At 51.2% G+C, this 25601-nt stretch overlaps 1 protein-coding gene across 1 annotated transcript; it reads right to left on the bottom strand.

Moving 5' to 3' along the window:
* Positions 1 to 1629: 1629 nt before the first annotated feature.
* On the bottom strand, positions 1630 to 13854 carry SERBP1 (SERPINE1 mRNA binding protein 1). Its single transcript, XM_031968907.1, is given in 9 exon segments — positions 1630 to 3969; positions 4570 to 4743; positions 8463 to 8640; positions 11923 to 11997; positions 12465 to 12560; positions 12668 to 12811; positions 12930 to 13080; positions 13330 to 13412; positions 13414 to 13854. Coding segments are annotated over 9 exon segments (1275 nt in total). The 5' UTR covers positions 13731 to 13854; the 3' UTR covers positions 1630 to 3912.
* Between the last annotated feature and the right edge of the window lie 11747 nt (positions 13855 to 25601).

The following is a 25601-nucleotide window of genomic DNA, read 5'->3' as shown; positions in this document are numbered from 1 at the left end:
AACTCCTATCCAGTGTTTTTCCATCCATTTTTCCCCTTAATTCCTCTAAACCCATTTGATTTCATATGTAGTAATCTCAAGCAAGATTTACAGTACTACAACAACTGTAACATTCAAGGGCTATTTTCCCAGTTTGAACATAATCTACTTCACACATTTTTTAAAATTTTCCCGTTTCTTTTACGAGAAATATTGGGAAGAGCAGCAGTGCAAGTCAATAAGCAACATCACCAATATCCGCTATAACTGGTAAGTTCCACAAGTCATTTTGCTTGTGGGTGACCTTCCCTTTGTTTTAGACAGTTCCCTGCCTAGATTCATGAATGAGGCACTTGGAAGTTGGTTTCTGCTAGCTACTGTCAAACATACCTTGCAAATGACCTAAGTATTAGTTATAAATTTGCTTCAGCAAAATTTGCATCTGAATTTAAATGGCTTACATAAAAGGAATTCACTGGGGCTTGGCTTAACTTAGTACAAAAACATTGGGTACTAACATGCTCTTCCATATTTGCATCTTTACCTAAGAATTATTCAGACTATTTTAGGTAATAATATTACCTATTTGACTATAAACACATTATACCGAGTAGCAAGCATACTTATTTTTCTGAATACTCTCAACCAGTGAAAACTGAAAAGTTGTTACTGAGTAAATAGCTAAAATTCATCTTATTAAGAGCTGGTCGGCTCAAGGTTAAGCACAATCTTTTTGTGAGTTCAAAATTGTTTCAAGTTAGCATGCCAGTCTTAAAAAAATATACCATTGCCATGCTTGCCCTCTGTTCCACACAATGCCAATGTTTATCCTTAAAGGAGAGAAAATGCAAGTCAGTTCTGATATTTAATTTTCAAAGCACTAACTAATAATGCTTCTGGCAGCCCAAGAATATCATTTTCCATATATACATATACACATACAATTTATCTCCACTAGACTCATTCGCATCATAATACTAAGAAAACATTAAAGGCTCTTCTTCCCTCAAAGCCCTAAAATAACCCACAGAATCCTTTTCACCCCTCAAAGAAATTATTTAAATCCTTCTATTTTGACCTCTTAAGATGCTGAATAAAATAAAAATAAAATCTACACATCCAGTCTACTGAAGCTGCTCAGATCTTATCACAAAGTTACTAAAGGTCTCCATAGCCTCAAGTGCGCAAAACATTCCAGGTCAGTCTCCACTAGCATAGCACATCTGTTGTTTATAGGAGATACTTTTATCACAGAACTTGTCTTTCCTTTAAAAGGGGGAGAAAGCATTCATTTGAATAAGCAGCTTATATCATTTATCTCAATGTTTCCCTTAAAAAAAAAAAAAAAAATCAAGATTAACTTTCATGCTCAAACACATCAAACGATGCCTTGTGTTTCAAGTGACTTACAAATAGCAATCCAATTACCTGAACAATTCTGCTCACTTCAGGTCTAAATCCTCCTGCTGAGACGTAGTAGCTCATAGGTGAAGCTTTCCGAAGCAGGTCATTTAGTTAGCCCAACTGCCTAATGATTCCCCCACCCCCACCCCCACATTCAACACAGGCCATGACAACCCCACAAAACCAAGGCCTTGGGAAAAACACAGCGGTGAAAAACCAGTTAACACATGACTAAATGGGCTCCTATTTCAAATTGTTTTCATGACTTTTTAAAGAGAGCATGAAAATAAACCTTTATTTTCAGTTTTCACCCACCAAAGAGATATGTTCACAGTTTTAGCGCGACACAAAATGAACCAAGAGGCAAATTTACATCTATCAGAGAAACAGATCGACCAACTTTAAAGTACACGCTGGCTTGAAAATCGTTATATATGTGACATATTAACCCAAATATTGCTCTGTGGTCTGGTTTGTCAACAGGGAGGTTATTTCTGGGACAGAACCATGGATTCAAGCCTTTATTTGCTTGTATTAAGAGTCTGAAGGGCTAAGGTAACAATGAAAACAGTAACCAATAAAGTTGGAACGAGAAAGTGCTGTCTGAACACTAGCAGTTTTAGACATATGTGCTTTGGAAACAGTCACCAAGTGGCTGGCCAGTAGACCATGTTCTGAAGAAGCGACCACCTCGATTAGCCTAGGCTATATTTGTGCAATCCCCAGAGGATTTCTATTTACATCTCTTAACATCAGGTACTCGAAGGAGATTGTTCTATGTTAGCACCAATGCAGAAAGAACATGCTTAGTGTCAAGATTGACTAACACCAGCACAGAAAGATCACGCGAGTGAAAATCTAGTTCCTTACTGTACTTATTCTCCTTTTTAGAGATTAAATGAAGTAAATGCATTAAAGAATCAATACACGTGTGTTAATACTTTTGCACAAGTAACTTTTCTGTAGAAAAAGTCTAGTTAAGCAAGCCAGAGTTTGTTTTCATATTCAGTTTTCTAATACTTGGCTGTTCTGTACATTATTTTTTTAAAATAGGGCATTATTTGTTTTCCTAACTACCTCGTTTAAAAAAAATACAAATGAATTGTTTAAGTATTTAACATTAAATGAAAATCCTGTTTCCTAATATCCTAACAAATGTGGCAAAAAAAAAAAAAACAACAACCAACAAACTTTATTAGTTGCTAACTCCAAATTCAGTCTTTAGAAAGTGGTGATGCTCCTTTTCACAGGGATAAATTATTAACCTAATTTTCCAGAAGGGAGAAGTTCTCATGGGGAGAGGGGAGAAAATAAACACATTCATCTGTCAGCAACTGGACACCAGAAATGGAAGCAATATAGCAAATTCAGAAAACAGTAAGAGGTTTTTGGTATGTATTTCAGGCAGCATGCTGTAGTTCTCACCATTTCAAAACAGTCTGCTTTTCTCTTTCAGGAAATTAAAATATTCCCTCTTCCCCAAGTTAGCAAGCGCCTTTGGTTTCTTCAGAACACGGCTTCCAAATAATGGAAAGTACATTTTTTCCCATCAAACCTGGACATATAAATCATACCGAATGGCCACTTAATCTGCAGTAGTTCAAATATGCTGCATTAACCGAATCAAGCCCATCTCCCACCCCTCCCTATAGAATATCCCTCCCCACACACATATACCTATCTTACATGACGGGGTTATTTGTCTCACCAAGAGTAAGTAGTTTAAACAACTTACCAAACAAATAATCTTAATTCTTTTTTTTGTTTTTAAATTGAGAGAATTTTCACATCCAAGTGTGTAGATAGCTGGAAGGGTGAATAGGGCCTAACTTTTGCCTAATGAACCATGCATGACTGCTGGATCAAAAGTTACGTGACTCGACCAATGTGCTTGGAATCTCTTCAAGTACTGATATTATCTGTATAGAAACATTTAGCATACATGACAGCTACCACGACAGTCTTTCCAAGACTGAAATGATTAAAACTAAGTTAAAATACTCCAGGAAGTTAGTATTCCACACAGCATCAAGTTTGCCAAATTAAGTGTACATGTCCCATTTGACCACGTGACAAACTGCAAAGCAGGGACTAGAGAAAACAAATGATGTCCAATATTTAAAACCAGTTTGTAGTTGTGGGAAAACATCTAAAATCCTTAATTAAAAAACACAAATGAAATGAAAGCTTTAACTGGTACACACTGTTCACACCTATATTTCAAGTTTGGAAATGCATATTTTCAAGCAGCAATACAAAAAAGTATCCATGAAGAATGCATAATCTCTGAAAATTATGAAAACATCCCTGCTACCATTACATTTCTAAATACAAAACTGACTACCATATTGTTGCTTCTGTGTAGCGAGAGAAGTTCATTTTCAAAACAGATAAAATTCAGTCTTTAGGTGTGAATGGTATGAATGACAGTCTTTTTTTAAAATTTCTTAGTCGTTTAGGATCGTTAAGCATGCAAGCCTCGTGGAGGAGGGTCCACAAAGGAACCAGGGTTGGCTTAGGACGTCCAGTTTAGGCCAGAGCTGGGAAAGCCTCTGGGTCATCTACGTCAGGAGCAGAAGCGCTGGACTGAAAGAGAAACGAAGGCAGGTCAGCCGAGCCTTCTCCCCGCCGCGCCCCGAGCTAGGGCCCAGACCCGCACCTGCTTCCCCCCCAGCGGGGCCCAGCCAGTTGACGTCAGAGCCCACCACAAGCTCTCGCCCCTGCTTCATTTCCAATTTCTCCGAGCCACACAAGTGCTGCTCTTAAAGTGCAGCATTTACAATGCTAATGTAGACCCCAGTGAGCTGTGTTTCTCCGTTTGGGGGTGCTATTGCACACGAGGGATCGGGGAGCCCCCTGACAACGGGGGCCTGTGCATGGCCAGTGGGCTCACGTTTGTGCTTCACAACAAAACTATCTTTCTAGGAAAAGGACAACTCCCAAGTCTCTCCAACCAAAGCGTTGAGGAGGGAGGGGGTGTGTGTGTGCTCTCATGTATCCAATCACAGTCGAGGCCAGACTCCGGCCCCAACCTGCCCTCAGTCGGGTGCCCATCACTTCTCTTGACCACTGGCAGTTCTCTAAGGTTTCAGGCAGTCATGGGTCAGAAAGCTCTCCTTCACCCACAGCAGGCCCGGCCCAGCCTGCCACTAACGAAGGCCTCCAGCAGCCCCTTTGGGTCCGTACCTTGTCAGTTCTGCTTCCGCGGTTGGGTCGTCCGCCACGTCCGCGCCCACCTCGCCCGCCTCTGCCGCCACGTCCCGGGCGACCAAGATCTCCAAAATTGATCTCCAGCTGGGATGTGATATCATTGGCGGGCTTGCGGAAGTGATGATCCATCACAGATTCTTCAGTGTGAGCCTGGGATTGAGGAAAGCCAAGGAGCGCTTAATGGATGCTAATTCCAAGTCAAATTTCTGTGCAGTGAGAACACAACCGCCCCTCCCCAAGCAAACCCGACCTGAAGTGCGGCGCACAGCAGGAGGGCCCTACGGACACCTTCCAAACCAAAACCTCGGTACCATGCACCCAATTTTCCCAAATAGGTTAAAAGTTTTAAAACAAACAAAAACAAAAAGTTCATGATTCAAAAGAAGTTTCAACATACCTGTATTTTTTAAAATTTAGCTGTTACTCAAATAAGAACATTAATAGAAAACAGATCTCACGACCAAATTTAATGAAATCACCTATCTTAAGTACACCCCTCCCCATGCTCTCTTGTGTATGACTTTGTTTTGACATCTAAAAGCTATCACTAAATGATGTCTTCCTGATAACATTCCCACAACTTTTATCACATTTGCTTTTGCACATTGACTTCTCCTTTGTAGTTTATTAAAGCAGAATTTCCTAAAGTATCTCCCCTACACACAGACATGCTGCTATAAACTGGGGCCAGGGTGTCCGTGAAGATGGCACTTTGGGGCCAAAGGTCCATTCCTGCCAAGTCCGACACCAGCGGAAGCCCACGTAAGCCTGATGGGGATGACTTACAGAAACCTTCGGTGAGTCCTTTGGCAAAGCCAGGAATGGCTTCCCAATCTCCTAACAGACAGAACCCAATTTCCATTAAGTTTGTCTCAAGCCATGAAAATGTCTGATCCCAAATCTCTCATTTGGAACCAAGTCCACAGCACATTAGCATCTGAGTAACAAAACCAAGACCGTTTCCTTTTCTTCCGTTAACCACAGAGCGACAGCCCGACAGTCTAAAAACTTTCTCTTTGCTCCAACAGGAAGGAAAAATCAAGATGGCCCTTAAGTTTTGGAAAATCTACTTCCCAAAGCAAACCCTCCAGTTTTAAAGGCATCTCTGAATGTGAGAGACGACACCCACTGAGGCTCGAGGACTCCCAGTGCTACCCAATGACTGCCAGGCTGGCTTGCTGGGTCTAGGCCCCCAGGGCTCTCCTCTCCCCAGCCTCCACGGCAGGCACGCTAGCCAGAAGACAGAAGCCTGGGCCAGACGGACGAGACTCCTTTGGAGCCAGGAGGTCCACATGCCCATCTTAGTTGTCACTATCTCCAATGGGACACTTGGCAATTTGGGTCATTTAACCAAGCTGGGCCACAGCGCCCCAACCATCATCACCAAGGGCCTGGAAACGCTAAAGCAGCAGCTACGAGTTCTTCTACGGCTTTCTTGAGGCAAGTCCCACTGGCCCATCCAGCCACGTGCTATGGACCAGCATCCGAACCCGAGTACCACACAATGGGGGAGACCTGTCACCTGGCTGGGAGAACTCTACCCAAGGGGGGAACGCAACATGAGCCTCACGCCACAGCTTCGCTGCTTAAGGGACCAACTTAAAACTAGAAAAGAAAAAAATAAAAGATCAGCACCTCCTTTGATTCCACAGGGCTCCCCTGCACCTCTGTCATCCCCTTCGTCTGAGGTAAGTCATTGGTCCACACCCAAGAAAAGGGGAGAAAGGAATAAATGAGGTTACATACGGAATGTTTTTAAAAAGGAACAAGAAATTTCTAAAGTGAAGCGGCCAAGACAAAAACACAAAGGCATGGCTACCACGGGGGCTTAGGAGCAACAAGGGCGCTTTGCTTAAAGGGCTTTCCCCCACTTTCTACAACTTTCTCATTCCTGACTTTTACAAAATACACCAAAACTTGAGGCTACGATGTGATCCGGTGACGGCACAGCTAAGGCAGCATCCGGGGTTCAAACCGGAGTTTCTCTCCTCCTCCCCCACCAGCCCTTCTAAGCCCAGGAAGCTGGATTCCCGGGAAGCCAAGACCTGTGGGAGGCCGACTCCATCTGCCCCTTTCCCTGAGGTTGCCAGAACTGGGGTCCCTGACTAATGAGGAGAGCCCAGAATGAAGGGACCCTACAGTGTTCCTAAAGGTCTCTTAGGGGGATCTGTGTTGCCTGAGGCCGACGTGGAGGAGGGGGAAGGCGGCTCTCACGGAAGCCCCATCACTCCTCTGACTGCATGGGCACAGCCTTCCTCGGGTACGGGTATACCCAAATCGGGTCTGACAAAATCCAGTCTCGATGAAAAAAGAATGATTTTACACTACCTCGTACCTAGCCTTTAAAGGGCATGTTTGGAGAACGTCGTGTAAGCCGCGGCACACGGAAGCTTTTCGGGGACACAGCTCTTAAGTGCCAAGTGGTCAAGTGCAGGGGCAGAGACGGGCGATACATTGGGATCTACTTATCTCTATCCTCTATTAAGAGTATCCCCAGTTAAAACATTAACAAGTAAAATAGGGGAGATCACCAGCAGCTCACTTCATTACATCCTGACTTAAACTGTCTTCTGTGAAATAAAGGATGATAAATATGTGCTGTATTAAAGGCAACTGGCTGAGGGCATAAGCAATGACTCTCCAGTGAGGAGACTAGCCTCGGGGCTTTGGGAATGTCTCCCCAGCCTCACTGTTCAGGCACCTCCCCCCATGTGCGATCTGAGGATTTTATATGCCAGAAGAGCTGGGTAGGGATCTAAGAGATGGGACAGAGAGCGGAGGGCAGAGACTGACTCCTGGAACGGTGAAACATCAGTCAGCGAAAAGGGATCAAGCTTCAAATGTGAGTCAAGAAGTCACCAGATACTTACAATCGTCTTAAAATATTAGCTTCTACCCCCCCCTACTCTTCCCATTCCCCCCCAAATCAGCATGGGGGGGGTGGGGCAGAGAAGGCCGATCCCTGAGCACTTCCCTGCTCACCCCATCAGCGTCCTTCACGCCTCCATGAGACCTAAGCTGCTGAGCCTTCTACCCAACTCTTGCTCCCAAACTCTTCCAAATTCACCCTGTTTAGTCTCTTCAGTCCCCCAACGCTGGATGGCGATCACGCTTCTGCCATCTCCGGCCCTGCCTCCCTGGGTGCGACCGCAGGTCACCCAACCACCAGGAGGGGGCACACGCCAGGACCCTGCGCTGTCTCCCACAACCTGCCGCAGGGCCCCCCATGACCAGAAGTGAGTTAAGGACATGCCCCCAAGACCAGCACGGCTGTCCCAAGGTCAATAAAGCTAAGAAACCTCCTCAGCAGCAGAGGGCGAGCACAGAGCAGACAGTTCACCATGACCAACGAGCAACAGCGGGCACTTCTCTCCAGGCAGAAAGCACACGGGCAGGAGAGGCCCTCCCTGCTTAGGCCGCGGTCACGTGGGCACCCCATGGACCAGATGGGGTTATTGGGCCTACAAGGAGGCCAGAGACTCCCATGACCCAGGGGATGGGCCAGCCGTGGCCTGCCCCAGCACTTCCCAAGTGCCCCAGCTTCCGGCCCCTCTCTGGGGCTTTTGTCCCTAGGACCAAGGGCAGCCCATCTGGACCATCTGTCCAAAGCAGAAGTGAGTGGGGCTCCCCACATGCACAGCAGGGGTCCCTGAATTGGCCAAGACACAGTGGGGCTCCACACACACACACACAATACACACACATAGCCAGGCTCCCCCACGCACAGCAGGGGGCCCCTGAAGCGGGGGGGCTCCCCACAGACACGGCGCCTCCCAGCAAAGGCTCGTGCGAGCGCCGCGGCCGTCCCCAAGCAGAAAGAAGCGGCGGTCCCAGCCACCCAGGCAGCCCCCAGCGCCAGTGGGACTCACCTCCTCGCTCTTGGACTTGTGGAGCACAAAGCCCTTCTTCCACTGCCCGTCGGCGCCCTCGTTGGGTTTGCGGATATTAAATTCTACTTTTGCCCGGTCCTTGTTTTGGATCGCCTTCCATTCATCCAAGGTCATCTCCTTCGGGCCTTCCTCCTTCACCTCTTCAACTTCGTTTTCTCTGTGAAAAGAACGCTCCGTGAGACTGAGACACAATTCTGCCCCATCTGTATACACCTCGCACACAGGAAAGGCCCAGTCAGCAGAGCCAAGGCCACGCGGCCAGACTTTTGGGAGCCTGCACAGTAATTTCTTGGCCAAAAAGATTCGAGACACAAGTCCTTTTGCACCTCACAGGGATTTAGTGGTAGAGGGGTCAGGGGAAGCCGAGAAGGGCCCTGGCGAGGCCGGATGCTGGGGGACAGCTAGGAGGCAGAGCTCCAGGGCAGGAGGGGGCCAAGCTGATGAGGGGGAGGTAAGGGGGCACCAAGGCCCACCCTGGCTTCAGGACCACCAGCTCAGCTGCTGGACAGGGGCAGGAGACTTCTCCCAGGGGTCAGTGGGGCACAAAGGGGACCAAGCTGGATGAGGTGGTAAGAGCTGGGTGCCCTGGAGGGCGGTGCTGCCCTGAACAGGCTAAAATGGGATCTGGGGGGGAGGGGTTAATGAACACATCAGTTGGGGAGAGGGGAGGGGAAGCAATCAAGGTTAAGCCTACAGGCAGCAGGTGTTGAGTGTCTGGGGCTGAATGAAGGGCCCAGCACCCCAGCCCCTCCCCCCCCACGCAGGAGGGTCTCAGTGCCCCAGCATTCCCAATGACACCCGCTCAGAGGAGGCCGGGCTGGGAGGGGGAACCTTCCTAAACCTTTCCCTTTGGCACAAACATTTCGGGCTGACCTTTGACACCTGCTCCGTAGCCTTAGGTTTTTTGGACAGAAAATACCAAGAGGAAATGACAGAACATGTTTTAGCCACTGACCTGTCAACCCCAGGCTGCATTCTATTCCGTTTGTTCCCACACCATCTACTACTGGCTTTTATCATCATAAAAAACAAGGTATGGCCCCATTGCATGAGCAGCTGGGGGCGCTGCAGTCAAGGACACCGGGTTCAAATCCAGCCTCAGACACTAGCTAGCTGGGTGACTCGGGACCTGACACTTCCCCGTCTGCCTCAGTTTCCTCATCAGTAAAACAAGCTGGAGAAAACCCCAAATGGGGTCATAAAGTCAGGTCTGAGTAGGAACATGGGCCAGGCGCTGCGGGGAGGGACAGAGCATGCAAATTAATTCCCATTTCACAGAGGGGGACACTGAGACAGTTGCAAGGTCACAGCCTGGCCTAGTGCCAGGCAATCCAAGGCTGGAGCAGGGAACCAGCCACGGGTTGGGCAGCCTCGCTCTTGCCTCACTTTCTCCAGGCACCACAAGGGAAATCCCTTCTTTGAGGGTTTCCCTCTTGAGGAGCCCTCTGCCCTTCACTGTCACTTTCATGTCCCCCCAACAACCCTTGGGCACAGCAGCCAAGCAGCTGCCACTAAGGGGAATCCTGACCATGTGCATTCCCCCAGACCTCTCTGCAGTCCCCCCCACCCTTGGGACCTGACCTCCACCCTCACCACCTTTACGTGCTGTAAAAACTCCCGGGAAGCAGGACTTTTCAGAGGGGAGACTGTCTCCATACCCTTAGCACTGAGCATACAGCAGGTGCCAGATAAATGCTTCTGGACAGATTAGGCAATGTGTGACATGACAAAGGAGGGGAAGGGGAGTGAGAAATGGGGAGGGAGGGGAGGCCCTTAGACCTCTGAATAAACTCTGTAGATCCAGCAGCAGCAGGGCAGGGGTGAGCCCACCCCAGGGCACAACTTCCACAGGAGACAAGCAGGGGGGACAGCAGGCAGAGAGGGAGTGAGGACTGGGGGAGGGGACAGAGGCACAGAGCTCAGGACCCGCCAGGGGCCTGGTTTCAAATGCAGAAGACAAGACTCAGCAGGTGGCCCTAGGGGGGGCCTCCCCATCTGCCCTCCTGGGGGTTCCACTCCCCACAACCACAGCAGCCCTGCTCCTGCTCATCCCCCAAACTTGGCCTGGGCCTGGCCAGGGCAAGGGCGGGCCCGCTCGGTGACCCCCAACACCCCATGCACAGAAGCCCTGAGGCCTGGTCAGCCTCTCCCCCCAGCACCCCATGGACCCCTAGGAAAGACTGTGGCCCTCCAAACAAGACCCCACCCTGGGCCCCCCAAGAACGCCTGAGAGGCAGGAAGGAGACGGCTCAGACATGGAGGGTGTGGAGCCCGTGGGAAAGATGCTCCAGGCCACCGGAGGCGGGGACCAAGCTGGAAATGCTCCCAGGGGCCCCTCTCCCCGACTCCGCCGCCAACCCAGCCACAGGGAGGTCAGGGGTGCCCGTCACCGGGCTGGCCCAAGTCTCCCTTGGAACAAGAGCTGCAATCTGCTGGACAGAGGGTGTCTGGTGTGCGTCTGATCTCGGCCTAGCCAGTATGAGGGGACGGACAGACAGCAGTGATCTGTGCCCTGAGCACCCCCTTTTGGGAGGGAGAAGCAAGGCCAGCCCTTAAACATGAGCACTCTGATCAAGATGAAGCATGTGACAGGCGGACAGTCCCCTCTGCCCCCTGTCCTGTGGCCAAGTGCTCCCCTCTCTGGTTAAGACCTTCCTGCTTTTCTGAGGCTTGAATTCGCCTCCCAGCCAATGCTGACAACCTGCTCCACTGGGGGTTCGAATCACTTAGGGCAGGATTTCGAATGGGCCCCATCCACGACCTGGTCCCACTGGCCTTAAAGGAGCAGTTATAGACCCAAAGGCACTCTAGGCCTGAGCCGGAGGAGCCCGGCCCTCACCACCCAGCGCACGCACCACGGACCATTGGGATTTTCCAGAACAACTTCTTACTAGCTAACTATTCTAAGGGGACGTGAACACCAGCACACGAGTCATTCGTTCCGCCTTAAACCCGAGACAAAATGACCACATATGCTCAGGCGCCCCTGGGGACAACTGCTTGAAGCTCCTAGCCACCTCCCTGGCCCCTCCCCATGATGCGCCTGCACATTTACAAGCAGATCAGCACATGTCAAGTTCAGCAGGCCTTTGGGGCTGTATTTAAAGACCCAACAGGTGCCGTGCCCTGCCACCACTCCTGTCTGGACTTCTTCCCCCATCCTCGAATGCCACCTCTCTCAAAGCCAAGCTTGCTCCCCCAAACGCTGACAAAGGGCCCCCCAGAGCCAGTCTCATCGTCTGCTCTTCCCTCACCTCTCCCTCACCATCACCACTCTACCTTCAACGAAATGGCATTTTCTAACCAGACCAAAACGGTCTCATTCAGAGCCAACAAGCACTGGGGAACCTTCCACCACACACGTGCTCCGGAAAGGGGAGGCCGGGGATGGGGCGACAAGACAGCAAGGGCCGGCTCTGCCGCCCACCGCAGGACTCACTTATTTTCTGTATCAGCCACTGGATGCTCTTCTCCTTCAGGTGTCTCCTCGGTCACAGTGGTTTGCTCCAAGTCACTGCAATTATAAGACATTTGTTTCTGAATGTATTGGGGGCCCCCTCTAAGGAGAGGCTCCTGGTTCGTGTGTGGCTCGCCCAGCCCAGCGGCCCTTAAACCATCAAAAACACCCAGTCCCCCCCCCCCCCCCCCCCCCCCCCCCCATCCACAAACTCCCAGCAAGGCCCCAGCGCTGGGCAAGAGTCCGGCTCAGAGACTCCGGCCCGGCCGCTACACGAGGGGAGCGCGCCGAAGCTCCGAGACGCAGGCTCACAGCGTGACAGGACGGGGTGCCGGAGAAAGCGGCGCTCTGCAAGTGCCGGGACAGAGCAGGAGACTGGGGGGCCTTCTAACTGCTGTGCAGAATCGCGCGCCCCGCCCCCCCCCCGGGGCTTTTGTGGGGGGAGGGGGCCCCTCCCGCTTGCCCGGACCGCCCTGCCGGCCGAGCCTGACCCCGGGGCCGGGCCCACCCGCGCGGGCACTCACGTCAGCTCGTCTTTGACAGTGCCCCAGTTGTGCGAGCCGCTCCCTCCGCGCTTGTCCTCGTGCTTCAGGCCGCTGAAATGCGAATGTGAGAAAGAACTAACAAAACTGAGTTAACATCATAGTGGCGAGGGCAGAGGCCAGCTAAGTCGCACCCGACGAGCTCTCGGCGAAGCTCGCCACAAAGGAGTGAAGTCGAGACTTACGATCTATCGCTTCCACTATGCCTGTCGAACTCCCTCTTTCCGCGGGAGTCAAAGCCGTCTCCTCGGCCCATGCCCCGGCCGCGCCCGCCGCGTCCTCTTCCCCCGGGGCCGCCGCGGCCCCGCATCGGCCGGTCCATGATGGGTCTGCGCGCAAGCACAGGCTGTCACCGCGGGAAGGCGCGGGGGGCCCCGGGCTCCGACCCGCCCCCTGCCGGCCGAGCCTGACCCCGGGGTCTGACAAGCGCAGGGCCGCCGGGCTTACTTGTCCACAGAGAACTCCCCTCCTTCCCCCTTCTCCTCGGCGGACTTCTCGAAGCGCCGCTCCCGCGGGGGCCGCCTCTCGGGTCTCCTGTCAATGGGCTTCCCCTCGCCCTGCAGCTGCTGCTCGGGCCTCCTCCCCACGCGCCGGATCCCTGCGGGACGGGACAGGCCGGCGTGGGCGAGGGGGCCCGGCCGCCCACGTGCGGGGCCCCGCCCTCCCCGCCACGTGCGCCCTCCCCGCCGCCCCTCCGAGCCCCCTTCCCCGGGAGCCCCCCGCGCGCCGCGGGCACGTGTCGGCGGCGCCCCCACCCCCGCCGGCGCAGCACGTGGCTCCCCGCGGCCGCGGCCTCAGTTTCCCGCCCGCAGCACGTGGCCCCCCCGCGGCCGCCCCGAGCCCGCACCTTCCTTCTTGAGCGCGGCGGGCGGCAGCGGCGCCTCGTCCTTCTTGTCGGCGGCGCCGGCGGCGGCCGTGGCGGAGCCGGCGGGCGGCGGCGGCCGCGCTGGGCGGCGCGGGCGGCGGCGGCAGCGGGTTCTTGCGGTCCTTCTGCGACTCCTTGCGCAGCGGCTTCCCGGGCGCGCCCCCGCCGCCGCCGCCGCCGCCCGCGCCGGCCTGGGCCGCGGCCTGCGCCGCGCTCTTGGGCCCGGGCCCGCCGCCGCCCCCGCCGCCGCCGCCGCCGCCGCCTTCCTTCTTCTTGTTCTCCGCCGCCTTCAGCACCTCGAAGGGGTCCGATTCGTCGTCAAATAGCTGGTCGAACCGGTTGGTGACGACGCAGCCGAAGCCTTCCTGCAGGTGGCCGGGCATGATGGGGCCCCGGCGGCGCGTTCCTCCACGGATTGCAGCGGGCCGCGCCGAGCCGACGGCGCCTGCTTCAGCTCGTCCCCACAAGATGGCCGGGCCGAGAGAGAGACCGCCTTCTCTTCCGGCGCCGCACTCACATCCGGGGGCCGCCGGCGCCGCGGGGCACGTCGGGAAGGGCAGGCGGACGGCGTCGCCGCGCCCGCGCCGGCGTACTTTCGGACTACAGCTCCCAGGGGGCAGCGCGCGCCGACGGGCGCGAAGCGGGGCAGGGAGGGGCGGAGGGGCGGAGGGAGGGCGGAGAGGGGGAGGCCCCGAGCCGCGAGCACCTGCCCGGGGAAAGCCGAGCCCCGGTCAGCGAGGGCGGCTCCCCGCACCTGGCCAGCGCGGTCAAGGTCACCGCCTCCCGGCTCGCTTCCCTTTGTAGCGCGCCGGGAGTCCCGCAGGCATCCCAGGCGGGCCCCACGGGGTGCGCATTGATTAAGTGCCGCCTGTATGCCCGGCGGGGCGCTTAGAAGGCAGGACGCTGACCCTGCGCTCAAAGAGCTCGCAGTTCGGCCCGCCCCCGGGCTTCGGGCAGAGGGAGAACCGGGGGCTGTCCCTCGGCTGGGCGCGGGGAGGGGCCGGGGGGAGACCCCTCAGCGTCGCGGGCGGGCGCTGCCGGAGGGCCCCCGCCCCCTCGGCAGTGTCGCCTCCGACAGCGAAGCGTCCGCCGCGGCCCGCGAGCACGCGCCATCGCTCCCACGTGGGAGTAACAGCGCCAGGCGCCAAGCTGACCCCGAGCGTCGGCTACGCTCGGCGCGGACCCAAAGGGCCGCTGTCCGCTCCGCCCGAGAGCCCCGGGGGCCCGCTCCGAGCCGGGCCGACCCCCCCCCCAATTCCTTCTCCCGCCTTGGGGACCGGCCTTCCAACCTCCCTGAAACAGGCCCCGGCGCTTATTCTGACGCCCGCCCTTCGTGCAGGCCGGGGGTAACACGGGGGCGAACCCCCTGCGCCCCCAGGGCCCCGTTCCGGCTCCCCCGCGTGCAAACGCGCCCAGCCTCGCACGTGCTCGCTTCGCCCCAACCTCGGCAAACGAGCGGCAGGAGTGCGCCGGGGCACGTGCGCGCCCGGACAGGCCCGCCCCCTCCTTGCGGTCTCCCCTTCGCCGCCGCCCCCCGGCCCCGAGGCCGCAGCCCCTGGCCCCCGGCAGTCCTCGCCCCCCGAGGCCGCAGCCCCTCCCCCAGGGCCGCGCCCCGGCCCCCGAGGCCGCACCCTCCCGGGGCCCGGCCCCTCCCCCAGAGGCCGCAGCCCCTCCCCCGGGGCCGCGGCCCTGGCCCCGGCAGTCCTCGCCCCGAGGCCGCAGTCCTTCCCGGCCCCGGCCCGGGCCGCAGCCCCTGGCCCCCGGCAGTCCTCGCTCTGCGCCAGTGTTTTGTCCAGACCTTCTAGATCCTGCTCCAATGGAAAGGAGACCCGGGTTCCCGGGGGGGGGGGGGGGTTCCCCTTCCTGGAAACAACTCCCCTGAAAGGGAATTTCCACGTTCAGCTCAAACCTGGATGAGCCCAGGCCACCAAACGTACCACGCAGGGATGGGGGAGAGGGGGCGGGTGCCAGTGCGGGACCCAGAGAAAACACATGTGCTCCCTCGGGATGTTTACAATGGGGGGCGGGGGGGGCGGAACACAGCCACAAACCTGTCAGACCCCAGCGGTGCGAGGAAGCTTCTACCTGCAGGGAACAGCGAACATCCCCCGGCCCTTTCGGGCTCGCGACCCTCGGTCTCATTTCACCCTCACACGAGCCACGGAAGGAAGGTCATTGACTCTCTTAGCTGTTGGGAGCCCCATTTTACAAGTGGGGAGACCAAGCCTAGAACCGTGGGACAGTGACTTCCCTGCGGTCCCTGATGTGGGAAGTCTCCGAGGCGGGATTGGAACACAGATCCCCCGCAACCATGTCCCGGCCTCTATTCGCTGCTTCCAGGGTCCCTTTGGCCGGCGGTGCTCAGCCAGAGCGAATGGAGACTTGAACCAGAACCTACTGGTATTGGAGGGTAGTCTGGTCTCCATGGGCCACCCTTGCTTCCTGGGCTCAGAAAAGTGTTCCCGGGAAGCCTCTCACTGACTGGCAGGATCATGGAAGTCTTCCCGGAGGAGGAAGCATTGGACAAGCAAAGGCCGGGGGAGGGCCTCCCTGCACGGAGGGCACCCAAAGGACCAGAGAAGGGGCCAATTTAAGCAGTGAATGGAGGGCGAGCTGTGAGCTAAGCCTCCAAAAGGGCCCCGCCGAGGGCTCTGTCTCATTTGAATTGTTCACTTTGTATTTGTTTACATATTTATTTGTCTCCCCATTGGAAAAGCAAAACACACACACACACAAAGCACCTTATGAGCAGAAATTGTTCCAGTCTTTGTACTCATATGCCCAGGGCTGCCTTGTTTGGCAGAACAAACAATGCTTATTGATTGATGGATGCTAAGAAAAGAGTCTGAACTCTGCTCTCTTGGCAGCAGGGAGCCAGAGATGCTTTTGGCAGAGAGAGGAGTGTGAGGGGGGAAAGATAGAGTGGGAAAGGAAGGAGGGAGGGGAAGAGAGAGAGGAAAAAGAGGGAGACAGGAAGACAAAGAGGGGAGAGAAGGAGAGAAAAGAGGGAGACAGAGATAAAGACAGGAGAGAGGGGGAAAAATGGGAGACAAAGCAGAGGAGGGAGGGAGGGAGACACAGAGACAGATAGACAGAAAGAGACAGAGAGAGGTGACCAGGTCAGGCAAGGCAAGAAGTAAGTCCGGCAGGAAAGCACCTGGAATATCTTAGAGGGAGAGAGTGACCAGCTTCAATGGCCTGTTCCCTGGGGGTCCAATATAAAATCTTGTTTGGTTTTGAGTCCTTGGCCCAACCCAGACTTAACTTTCCAGCCTTCTTCCAAGCCGTGATGTTGTGGGCTTTCCTTCAGAAAGGACTCCCTGCCCCATGGCTGCCCCGACATTTCTTTGGCTTTCCTCCATCCCTGGAATGCTCCTCCACTCAGCTTCTCAGCTTCCTCAGCTTCCTTCGGTCCAGGCCAAAATCCTGCCTTTGATCAGGAGCCTCCGGTCTGCAATCACCTTCAGTTCCTCCTGTATGTCCAAATTGTTTTCTCATTGTCTCTCCCTTTAGAATGTGGGCTCCTCGAGGACAGGTACTGTTTGGGGCTTTCCTCATATCCCTAATGCGGAGTGCCTGCCGCACAGTAGGTGCCTGATGCTTCTTCACTAAGTGAAGGTTGAAAAATGGTTCCAGATCCCGTCGGGTCATTTTTTTGTTTTGTATAATTGATAATGGTTCCTGGGGGGTAGATACTTCAGAGAAATATTTTTCTTCAGAAATAATCATAATTTTTGAAAAGGGAATTGATTATTTTGATGAATTGCCTGGGTCACTTTTAGATTGATTCTGTTTGTGGTTCTGTGGGTCCCCTGCACCCACAAGTTTAACCTCCAGATTCTATTTTGGAGGAGGTTGCCCTGTACCCTCCGAGCAGTAATTCCAGATTCAGTCCAGAGAGAGAGAGACAGAAAGAGATGTACAGACCCAGATGAGCTAGGAACTAGAGCAAGGTAATTTGTGGATTCATATAATTCAAATCAGCAAGACCTGAGTTTGAATTCTGACCTCTGACTCTTCTGCACCGGACGACAGAAGGCAAGTCCTTTACCTGTCTCAGACTCATGGGGCTGGGATACATGGCAGGATGATGAAACCGTAGAGAAACGGGCCATTGCCCTACCTTGTCATGTAGGACAGAGGCCTATGAGTAATTAGAACAGCTAACATCTGTAGAACATTATGGGTTTGGGGGAGGTTTTTGCCCTGTACTTAGCATTTTCCCCTTAGCTTGTCATTTATTGAAAATAAAAACAAGTGATTATTGGCGGATTGGCCTTAGCCCCGTACTGACTGGTGGCTCTCTGGCTGGCTCTCCTGGACTCCAAGAGCCCATCTGCACACTGGCAGATCTCCCCAGCTGGATGCCCCAAAGCTTCTGAAGCTTGATATCATCCTTCCCCTCGCAGCCTCCCATGTCCTCCAGCTTGCCCGACCTGTATTGGAGGCACAGTTTTCTGTCAGCCGGGTTCAGCGTCTCCAAGCTCTATGGGGCTCTTCCCTCTGAAACCGAGCTCAGCCATGTCTCTGCTTATCATGGCTCCCACCTGTCCCTCGGCCCCAAGCTCATGGCCCCCACCCCGAGTCGGGCCCTTATCACCTCCTCTCTGAGCGACTCCAGAAGCCTCGTCACTGACCTCCCTGTTTCCAGGCTCACTGTCTCTCGTCCGCCCTCCATGGAGTTGCCAAAATTGTCTCGCTCAAACATTCGGGGGCTCCCGGTTATTTCTAGATGGAACAACGGATTCCTCCAGGTGTGTTGCCTTCATTTTAGAGACTCCTGTGACACACACTCTCTATTCCTCTCAAACTGGCCTTCTAGCTGCCCGCTGGGTGAATCCAAGCCCGGCCTCCAGCCCTTCACCTTCAGCTCCTCCAGGACTGGGATGTCCTGCTTTGTCATTAACCCTTAGAACCCTTATCTTCCTTTAAGACAGTCCAGGTTTCCTCCTCTTCCTCCAGCGCCTGGGGAAACGCACTGGATCTGGGGATAAAGGGTCTAATTCTGTCTGTCCCATTTTTTTAAATAGATGTGGCTTTGGACAAGTAGTTTAACTTCCTTAGTTTATTCATCTGAAAAATGGGAGGTTGGACTAGGTGTTCTCTAAAATCATCCAAAGCTTAGATTCTGCAGGTATTATTTCCCCTTGTTACAGAGAAGGAAACAGGTCCAGAGAAATAATCTGTAGTCTGTAGTCAGACAACAAGGAGCATCAGAAGTGAGATTGGCTCAGGTCTCTCTCCTCCAAACCCAAAACTTTCTTCCCTGACCCTCACTGCCTCACTCTCCAGGAAGGTGGAGGAGCCTCAGCTGGGTGCTCTCAGCATTTATTTAGTTTTCAATGGCTCCGAGGGCCACAATTGACTTCTGGAAGTGCTTCTCTGGCCTGTCTCTGTCTCTGTGTCCTCCTCTGTCTTTCTGTCTGTGTCTTTCTCTTCTCTGTCTCTGTTTCTCTGTCTCTCTCCTTGTGTGTCGCTGTCTCTGTTTCTTTATCTCTCTGCCTGTGTGTCTGTCTCTATCTCTATCTCTCTGTCTCTTGTCTTTCAGTTTGTCTGCCTGTCTTTCTCTCTCTCTTTTATCTCTCTGTCTCTCTCTTTGTCTCTGTCTCTCCTCTCTCTGTCTCTGTCGGCTTCTCTCTTCCCTTCCCTCTTCTTCTTCTCTTCTCTCCTCTTCTCTTTTCTTCCTTCTTGCTAATACCCCTTTTCCTGGGACTGCTCATCATGGATTCTTCCTCCATCTTGTCTAAGGTTACAGGTCTTTCATGTGAGGATGAGTATTGAGAAATTCATTAGAAGAAACAATGTATTTTCCCATAGCGTAATAGCATTACATAGTATATTTAAATAGTAAATATGTTTTTGTTGAAATTAAACTATTTGGGGGCAGCTAAGTGGTGCAGTGGATAGAGCACCAGCCCTGAAGTCAGGAAAACCCGAGTTCAAATCCGGTCTGACACTTAACACTGTGTGACCCTGGGCAAGTCACTTAACCCCAATTACCTCAGCAAAAAGAAAAAGAAAGAAAAACAAATTAAATTGTTTTTCATGTACTCCGGAACTCTAATGATCATGTGATCCCACAGTGTAGTTAGTAGTCAAAGTTACTGTGGGTCCAGTGGAGAGACTCCATCACCTGCAGTCAAGAAGACCCGAGTTCAAATTCTGCCTCAGATACTAGTTGTATGACTCCAGGCAAATATTAATTCCCATTTGCCTCCGTTTCCTTATCTGTAAAACAAGGATAACATCTGCCTCCCAGGGCTGTGAGGATCAGAGGAGTGAAGTACTTAGCATAATACCTGGCACGTAGTAAGTTCTAAGTAAATGTTAGCTGTTTTATTTTTATTATTCTTTCCAAGATCAATCGCAACCCATTCTTATCTCCTCAGCTGCTGTGACTCTTGTCCATGCTGTCCAATGAGAATAGGGGTCCTCCTAGTGTGCTGAGGGCCTTCCTCGGCAGAGACTGCTGAGAGATCAAGAGAAAAGGGTTCTCTTGCCTAGAAGGGATGATGCCCGCTTACTTCACTTTCACTACAAGTCCAGCTCACTGTTTTCTTTCTGGTCCTCTCATTTTATCAGTTTTGCTCTGCCAAGACTCAGCCTTGGGTCGCTTCCACGTCCACTGCCTTTTCCCCTTCACTTACATGCTGCCGAAATAAAGCGTGAAACAACTGGTTTAATTCATGTACATAACTTCAAGTGGGCCCTTGATGCTGCTCGGGATCCTATCACACCTCCCCTATCTCCTCACAATCCCTCTGTGCTCCAGGGCTCCTCCAAACCTCCCTTCCCCTCCTCCACCCTTTTAATGAAGGATTTGCATTATGTTTTACTGAAAAACACTTGAGGCCATTTACTGTGAACTTTCTTCTCTTCCTCCTCTCCTATCCGTCCTTTTGCCTCCATTTCCTCCTTCACCTGGCTTCAGTCTCCCAATGTGTGTAGACTTTTTACCTTGATAAGGCTGCCCAACAATCCCATCCCACCTTATCTCCTCCAACAGATAATCTTTTCTCTCATCTCTACTCTTATCTTTACATAGCTGCCAACAAACAAGTCTCCCACATCCACTCCTTGCTTGATCCATTCACCCATTGCTAGCTGTGGTTCTGTAATTTTTTCTCTTTGATAAGGCTGTCTACACTAGGGTTTCCACTTCCCCTCTCCACTCTATTACCATTTCTGACTTCAACCTTCAAACAAAACTGCTCTCTCTAAAGTTACTTTTTTAATTTTTATTTTCTGAGGCAATTGGGGTGAAATTGCCCAGGGTCACACACCTAGGAAATGTTAAGTGTCCGAGGTCAAATTTGAACTCGGGTCCTCCTGACTTCAGGGCTGGTGCTCTATCCACTGAACCACCCAGCTGCCCCCAATCATCTCTTAATGGTCAAATTGAATGGCTTTTCTCAATCTTCACCCTTCTTGAACTCTCAGCAGTCTTTCTCCACGCTCTTCTCCTTAATACTCTTCTCTCTCTAGGTTTTGAGAACACTAATCTCTCCTGGTTCTCCTCTATCTATCCTACCACTTCTCGGTCTCCTTTGCTCATCTAGGTCATGTCCCCTAGCAAAAGCAGTGCTAAACCCTCTTCTATGCTGCTTCACTTGGTGATCTCATCAGCTCTCATGGACTTAATTATTATTTCTCTGCTGAAGATGCTGAAATCTACCTATCTGCCCCAACCTCTCACCTCCAGTCTCACGTCTCCAACTGCCTGTTGGACATCTCAAAGTGGATGTCTTGTAGACACCTTGAACTCAACATGTCCAAAACTTAATTCATCGGCTCTTCCTAACTTCCCTATGATTGTCCAGGGCATCCACTGCTATCCTGTGCTCTTAAATGAGGTGTCACCCCTGATTCCTTACTCTCACACTCATATATAAAGACTTATGGATTTTACCTGTGTATCATTTCTCACCTGGGCCCCCTTGTCTCATCTGGCCCTGCTACAGCCCTGAGACAGGCCCTTATCACCTCAACAACTTCCTGGCTAGTCTCCCAGTCGCAATCTCTTCGCCCTTCAGTCCATCCTCATTTGCCTATCACAAAGATCTTCCTAAAGCACATTTCTGACCATGTCACTCCCTACTCAATAAACAACAGTGGTTCCTTAGCACCCTCAGGATCTAATATAAAATTCTGTTTGGTGTTTAAAGCCCTTCATAATCTGCCCACTCCTCTATACCTTTCTTCTACTCCTTATCCCCACTGCACACACGCTCTCCTCATTTAATCCAATGAAACTGAGCTTTATGCTGCTTTTCTATCTCTTCACCCCATGCATTTTCTCCGGCTATCCTCCCCTAGGAGGGACTGCTTTCTGGCCTCCTCTCTGCCTGCCTCCCTGTTCCTCCCCAACTAGAACTGTACCTTCTATAAGAAGCCTTTCCCAGTCTAGTGATTTCCCTCTGTGGGTTATTTCTACTTTATTATGTCTATAGTTTGTCCATAGCCATGTGCCATTGTCTTCTGTATTAAACTACTTAAAGGCAGAAACTGTCTTTTGCTTCTTTTTGTTTCTCCAGTGATTAGCACAGTAATAGGCACTTCATAAATATTCATTGACTGATCACCTGCCTAATTTCCAGTACTCCCAGATCCTTATAATGGGGGGATCAGGAAGGGGTTAAGTTTCCACTCTCTGCACCTAGAAAGGAAAGGGAATCTTTTACTCTCAGTCACGAATGCAAGAAAATGGCTCCAACTGGTTGTTTTCAAGATACAGACAGTTCTGGCTACACAGCTAAGAGCACACTGCTCCCAACCCCATGGTAGGCTGGTCCAGAACTCGCAGCCTCGCTCCTGTTCTCCGACCCTCAGTTTCTTTCCTATGAATGATGCCATCTTAGGTTATGGAGGCCGGCATACGACCCCATGACATCTATTTTTTTTAAATGCTTTGAAAGATAATTGTATATATATTGGATTTAATATATATTTTAACATGTTTAACATATATTGGATTATTTGCCATCTAGGGGAGGAGGTGGGCGGGAAAGAGGGGAAAATATGGAACACAAGGTTTTGCAGGGATCAATGTTGGAAATTTATCCATGCATATGTTTTGAAAATAAAAAGCTTTAATTAAAAAAAATAAAAAGGAAGTTTGACATTTTGACAAAAAGGAAAAAACAAAACTAAAAATACTTTATACTCTTGAAAGCGAACATGTTAGTGTCAGCTACGGGTATCATGGTGTGCGACTTGACTTGTCATCCCTTTGCAGATTGACTGACAAATATCCATCTCCACTTTGGGTTCTTGTCTTGCATTTCCATTTGGTTGCCAGGTTATCTCCATTGAAAGTTTTACTGATATCTCAAATTCAAAGGGTGTAAAACTGAGCTCATCATCAGGGCCTTTGGAGCCACCCCACCCCAAGGCAGTTTCTCTATTTCTGTCCATGTCAGCATCCTCCTCCCAGTCTCCTTGACTTACAAATTAGCAGGAAGGCATCCGGTCCTGCTCATTTGGGATGCATCTTATGTGGTCTCATAATTGCAATTTACATACAATAATTCACCCTACTCCTCCTCCCCTTGCAGCTTTGCTTGGCATCTTGCCAGGTCTGAAGTCAGAAGACCACAGTTCAGATTCCTTTGTGGCCACTCACCACCTGAGTGATCCTTGCCTAATCCCTTTACTTTTCTGATGACTTGCCTCAAGGTGACAGAGGCAGAATGAAAGGTGTTATCTGAATCCAGGTCTGACTCCAGAAGGAGTGTCCCATTAGGCAAATGTACTTTCTCACTGCTGTTTAGAGATAAGTACAACATGGAATAATGGGATTGGAAACTAGAGCTGGAGCAGACTCATTCTCCCTCATTCCACAGATGAAGAAATTGAGACCAAAGGAGGAAAAATTACATGCTCAAGCAGATACAATGGCAAAAGTGGGATGTAAACACCCATCTTCTGCTCTCTTTCCACTGGCCTGGGCTGCCCTTCTTTAGAGCAGATGAATTCAAAGATCCCATCTAGCTCCAAAGCGATGATTCTATTAATATATTCTTTCCTAAAGCAAGCTCTGGAAGGGCAGCGACTGTTGTTTTATTTTCCCTTTAAATCCCTTTGCCTTATATGTACTAGACTCAGCCAATGTCTTTGGATTGCATTGATTGGAGACATAACAAATTAGGAGAATTTACGATTTCTTTTAACTGTCAAATGCCTTGTCTCCTCATCTTGATAGCAAGCTTCTTGAAAGCAGTAGTTTTTTGCTGATTTTAAATGCATGGGCCTGAAGAGTGATTAGGGCCATCCCTGCATCCTTCACGCCTTGCTTACCTTCCTCTTTATTTCATCCTGTGGAAGAAAAGAAAAATTAGACCTACACCCCAAAGACTGCACCTCTTTATCAGCATGATGTATGGCAACCTCTGAAACGAAAGTACAGCTGGAGTGCAATCCTTAGAAAAAGTGGCCGGCTGCTGTTGCCAGAGCAGAGTAGCTATGATGGGTGGGAGGGGGTGGTTAAAAATGCACACTAGATTTGGAGCCAGAAGGAAAAGTCAAATATGAATTCTACTCGTTGCCAGTTGGCTGACCTTGTGCAAATCATACAACCACTTACAGTTTCCGTTTCTTCCTGTGTAAGATCAGGTAAGATCAGGGTCCTTTTGGATGGCCAAGTTGTCTTGATAGTCCCTGCTAGCTCTGAATCTTCCAGGGCTGTACTTAGGACAGGACACCTGGAACTTTGCCTTAGGACACCACTGTGAGGAGGGCCAAAGCGCTTGAAGACCTTAAGCACCGGAGAAATAATAGAGCTCAGCAATCAGTCAGTGAATAACCGGGCAGCTCTAGATGGCAGGCTGGCTAGCCACCACTCAGGCCCCCACCATTGCCTCCAGAATCAGGGTTCCAGGGCTGTTTCCCAATGCCAAGGACCAGTGTCCTACCCAATGCCTCTTAGCTGAGAGACCCTCTTGTGTCCCTTGTCCAGGGCACACAAAGGATCAAAGAACCGTAGGCTTAGAACTCTAGTTAGAGTTAGCTTAATCTGCCCCTCCCTTCATCCGAAATGTGAGGAAACTGAGTCCTAAAGCAGGTAAGTGGCTTGCTTAAGGTGACCCAGGTTTTCCAGTGGCTGCAGGTCTAACAGATCTGTCTAACAGCTGCTTTGCAGCTCCTTCAAGTGTTATGATTCACAGCTGTGGGGGCTCTCAGAGAACTGACCTGCCCCTTCACTTAAGCATGATCCTTAACAGTAACCTAGCCATGACTTGAGTCCAGGTCCTCTGTCCTCAAAACGATTGCTCTTTGGATTGTTGCTCACTGCTTTCCTAACCCCCCCACCCTCCCCCAGGGGTGGCTCTGGAATCAATGACTCGGGTCTCTAAGCTTAATGACTTGTCTTAAAGTGGAGCCAAAAGCTCTCCTCAGGAGATCGGCCTTGGCTTCTGGACTCTCCAAGGCTGCTATAATTCATCTCAGGGCTGTTGGTGATGGAGACCGATGTCGGAGACTGTCTGCTGGGGAAGATCGAGGGCCTGCCCTGACATTCTGGTTTTCCTTGAAGGTGTCATTGCTAACTTTTTGAAGCTGACACACCATGGAGCTTGTATGGAGGAAAGAGCACCAGATTTGGAATCTGGGGAGTTCTGCCAATTACTATATGACCTTAAGCAAATCTTAAATGATCTGACCTCTGTTTCCTCATTAGTCAAATGAGGGGCTTTATCTAAATGGCTTCTAAGAGGCTTAATTTTTAATTCCATGATTCAGTTATCTTATAATGGGGAAACAAAATTATTCACATTAAGAGTCATAAAGTTGGCATGATTGATGAATCATTAAAATTATTAATCAGTAAGAATTAATTTACAATTAATGATTTGTTGTGACATTTACCTAACACTTCATGGTTTATAAAGTATTTTACTTGCTTAATTCAATTCAACAAACATTGATTACATGTCTAGTATGTACAAAGCACTCTCAAGCATTGGGGATTTAATGAAATCAAGCACAGCCCTTGCCCTTAAGGAGATTACAATTTAAAAGAATAACTTAAAAGGATATAATTCTGAGACTCCCAAGAATAGCAGGGTCTCTCACTAGATGGAGAAAGCTACAACAAGGCACTGGAGGAGCCCAAAGGGGTCAGGCCTTTTTGAGAGCTTTTTCAACTTGTGGTTAGCTAACCCAAACTAGTTTTTCATGTAGAAAGATGCCATATCGGGCATTCTGCAAATATCCTGGCCCCCCGTCACAGTGATAGGACACAATCAGGAAGCATTTTA

This window comes from Sarcophilus harrisii, chromosome 4 (assembly GCF_902635505.1).
Source record: "Sarcophilus harrisii chromosome 4, mSarHar1.11, whole genome shotgun sequence".
Lineage (NCBI taxonomy): Eukaryota > Metazoa > Chordata > Mammalia > Dasyuromorphia > Dasyuridae > Sarcophilus > Sarcophilus harrisii.
This window is presented reverse-complemented; position numbering and strand designations above follow the sequence as displayed.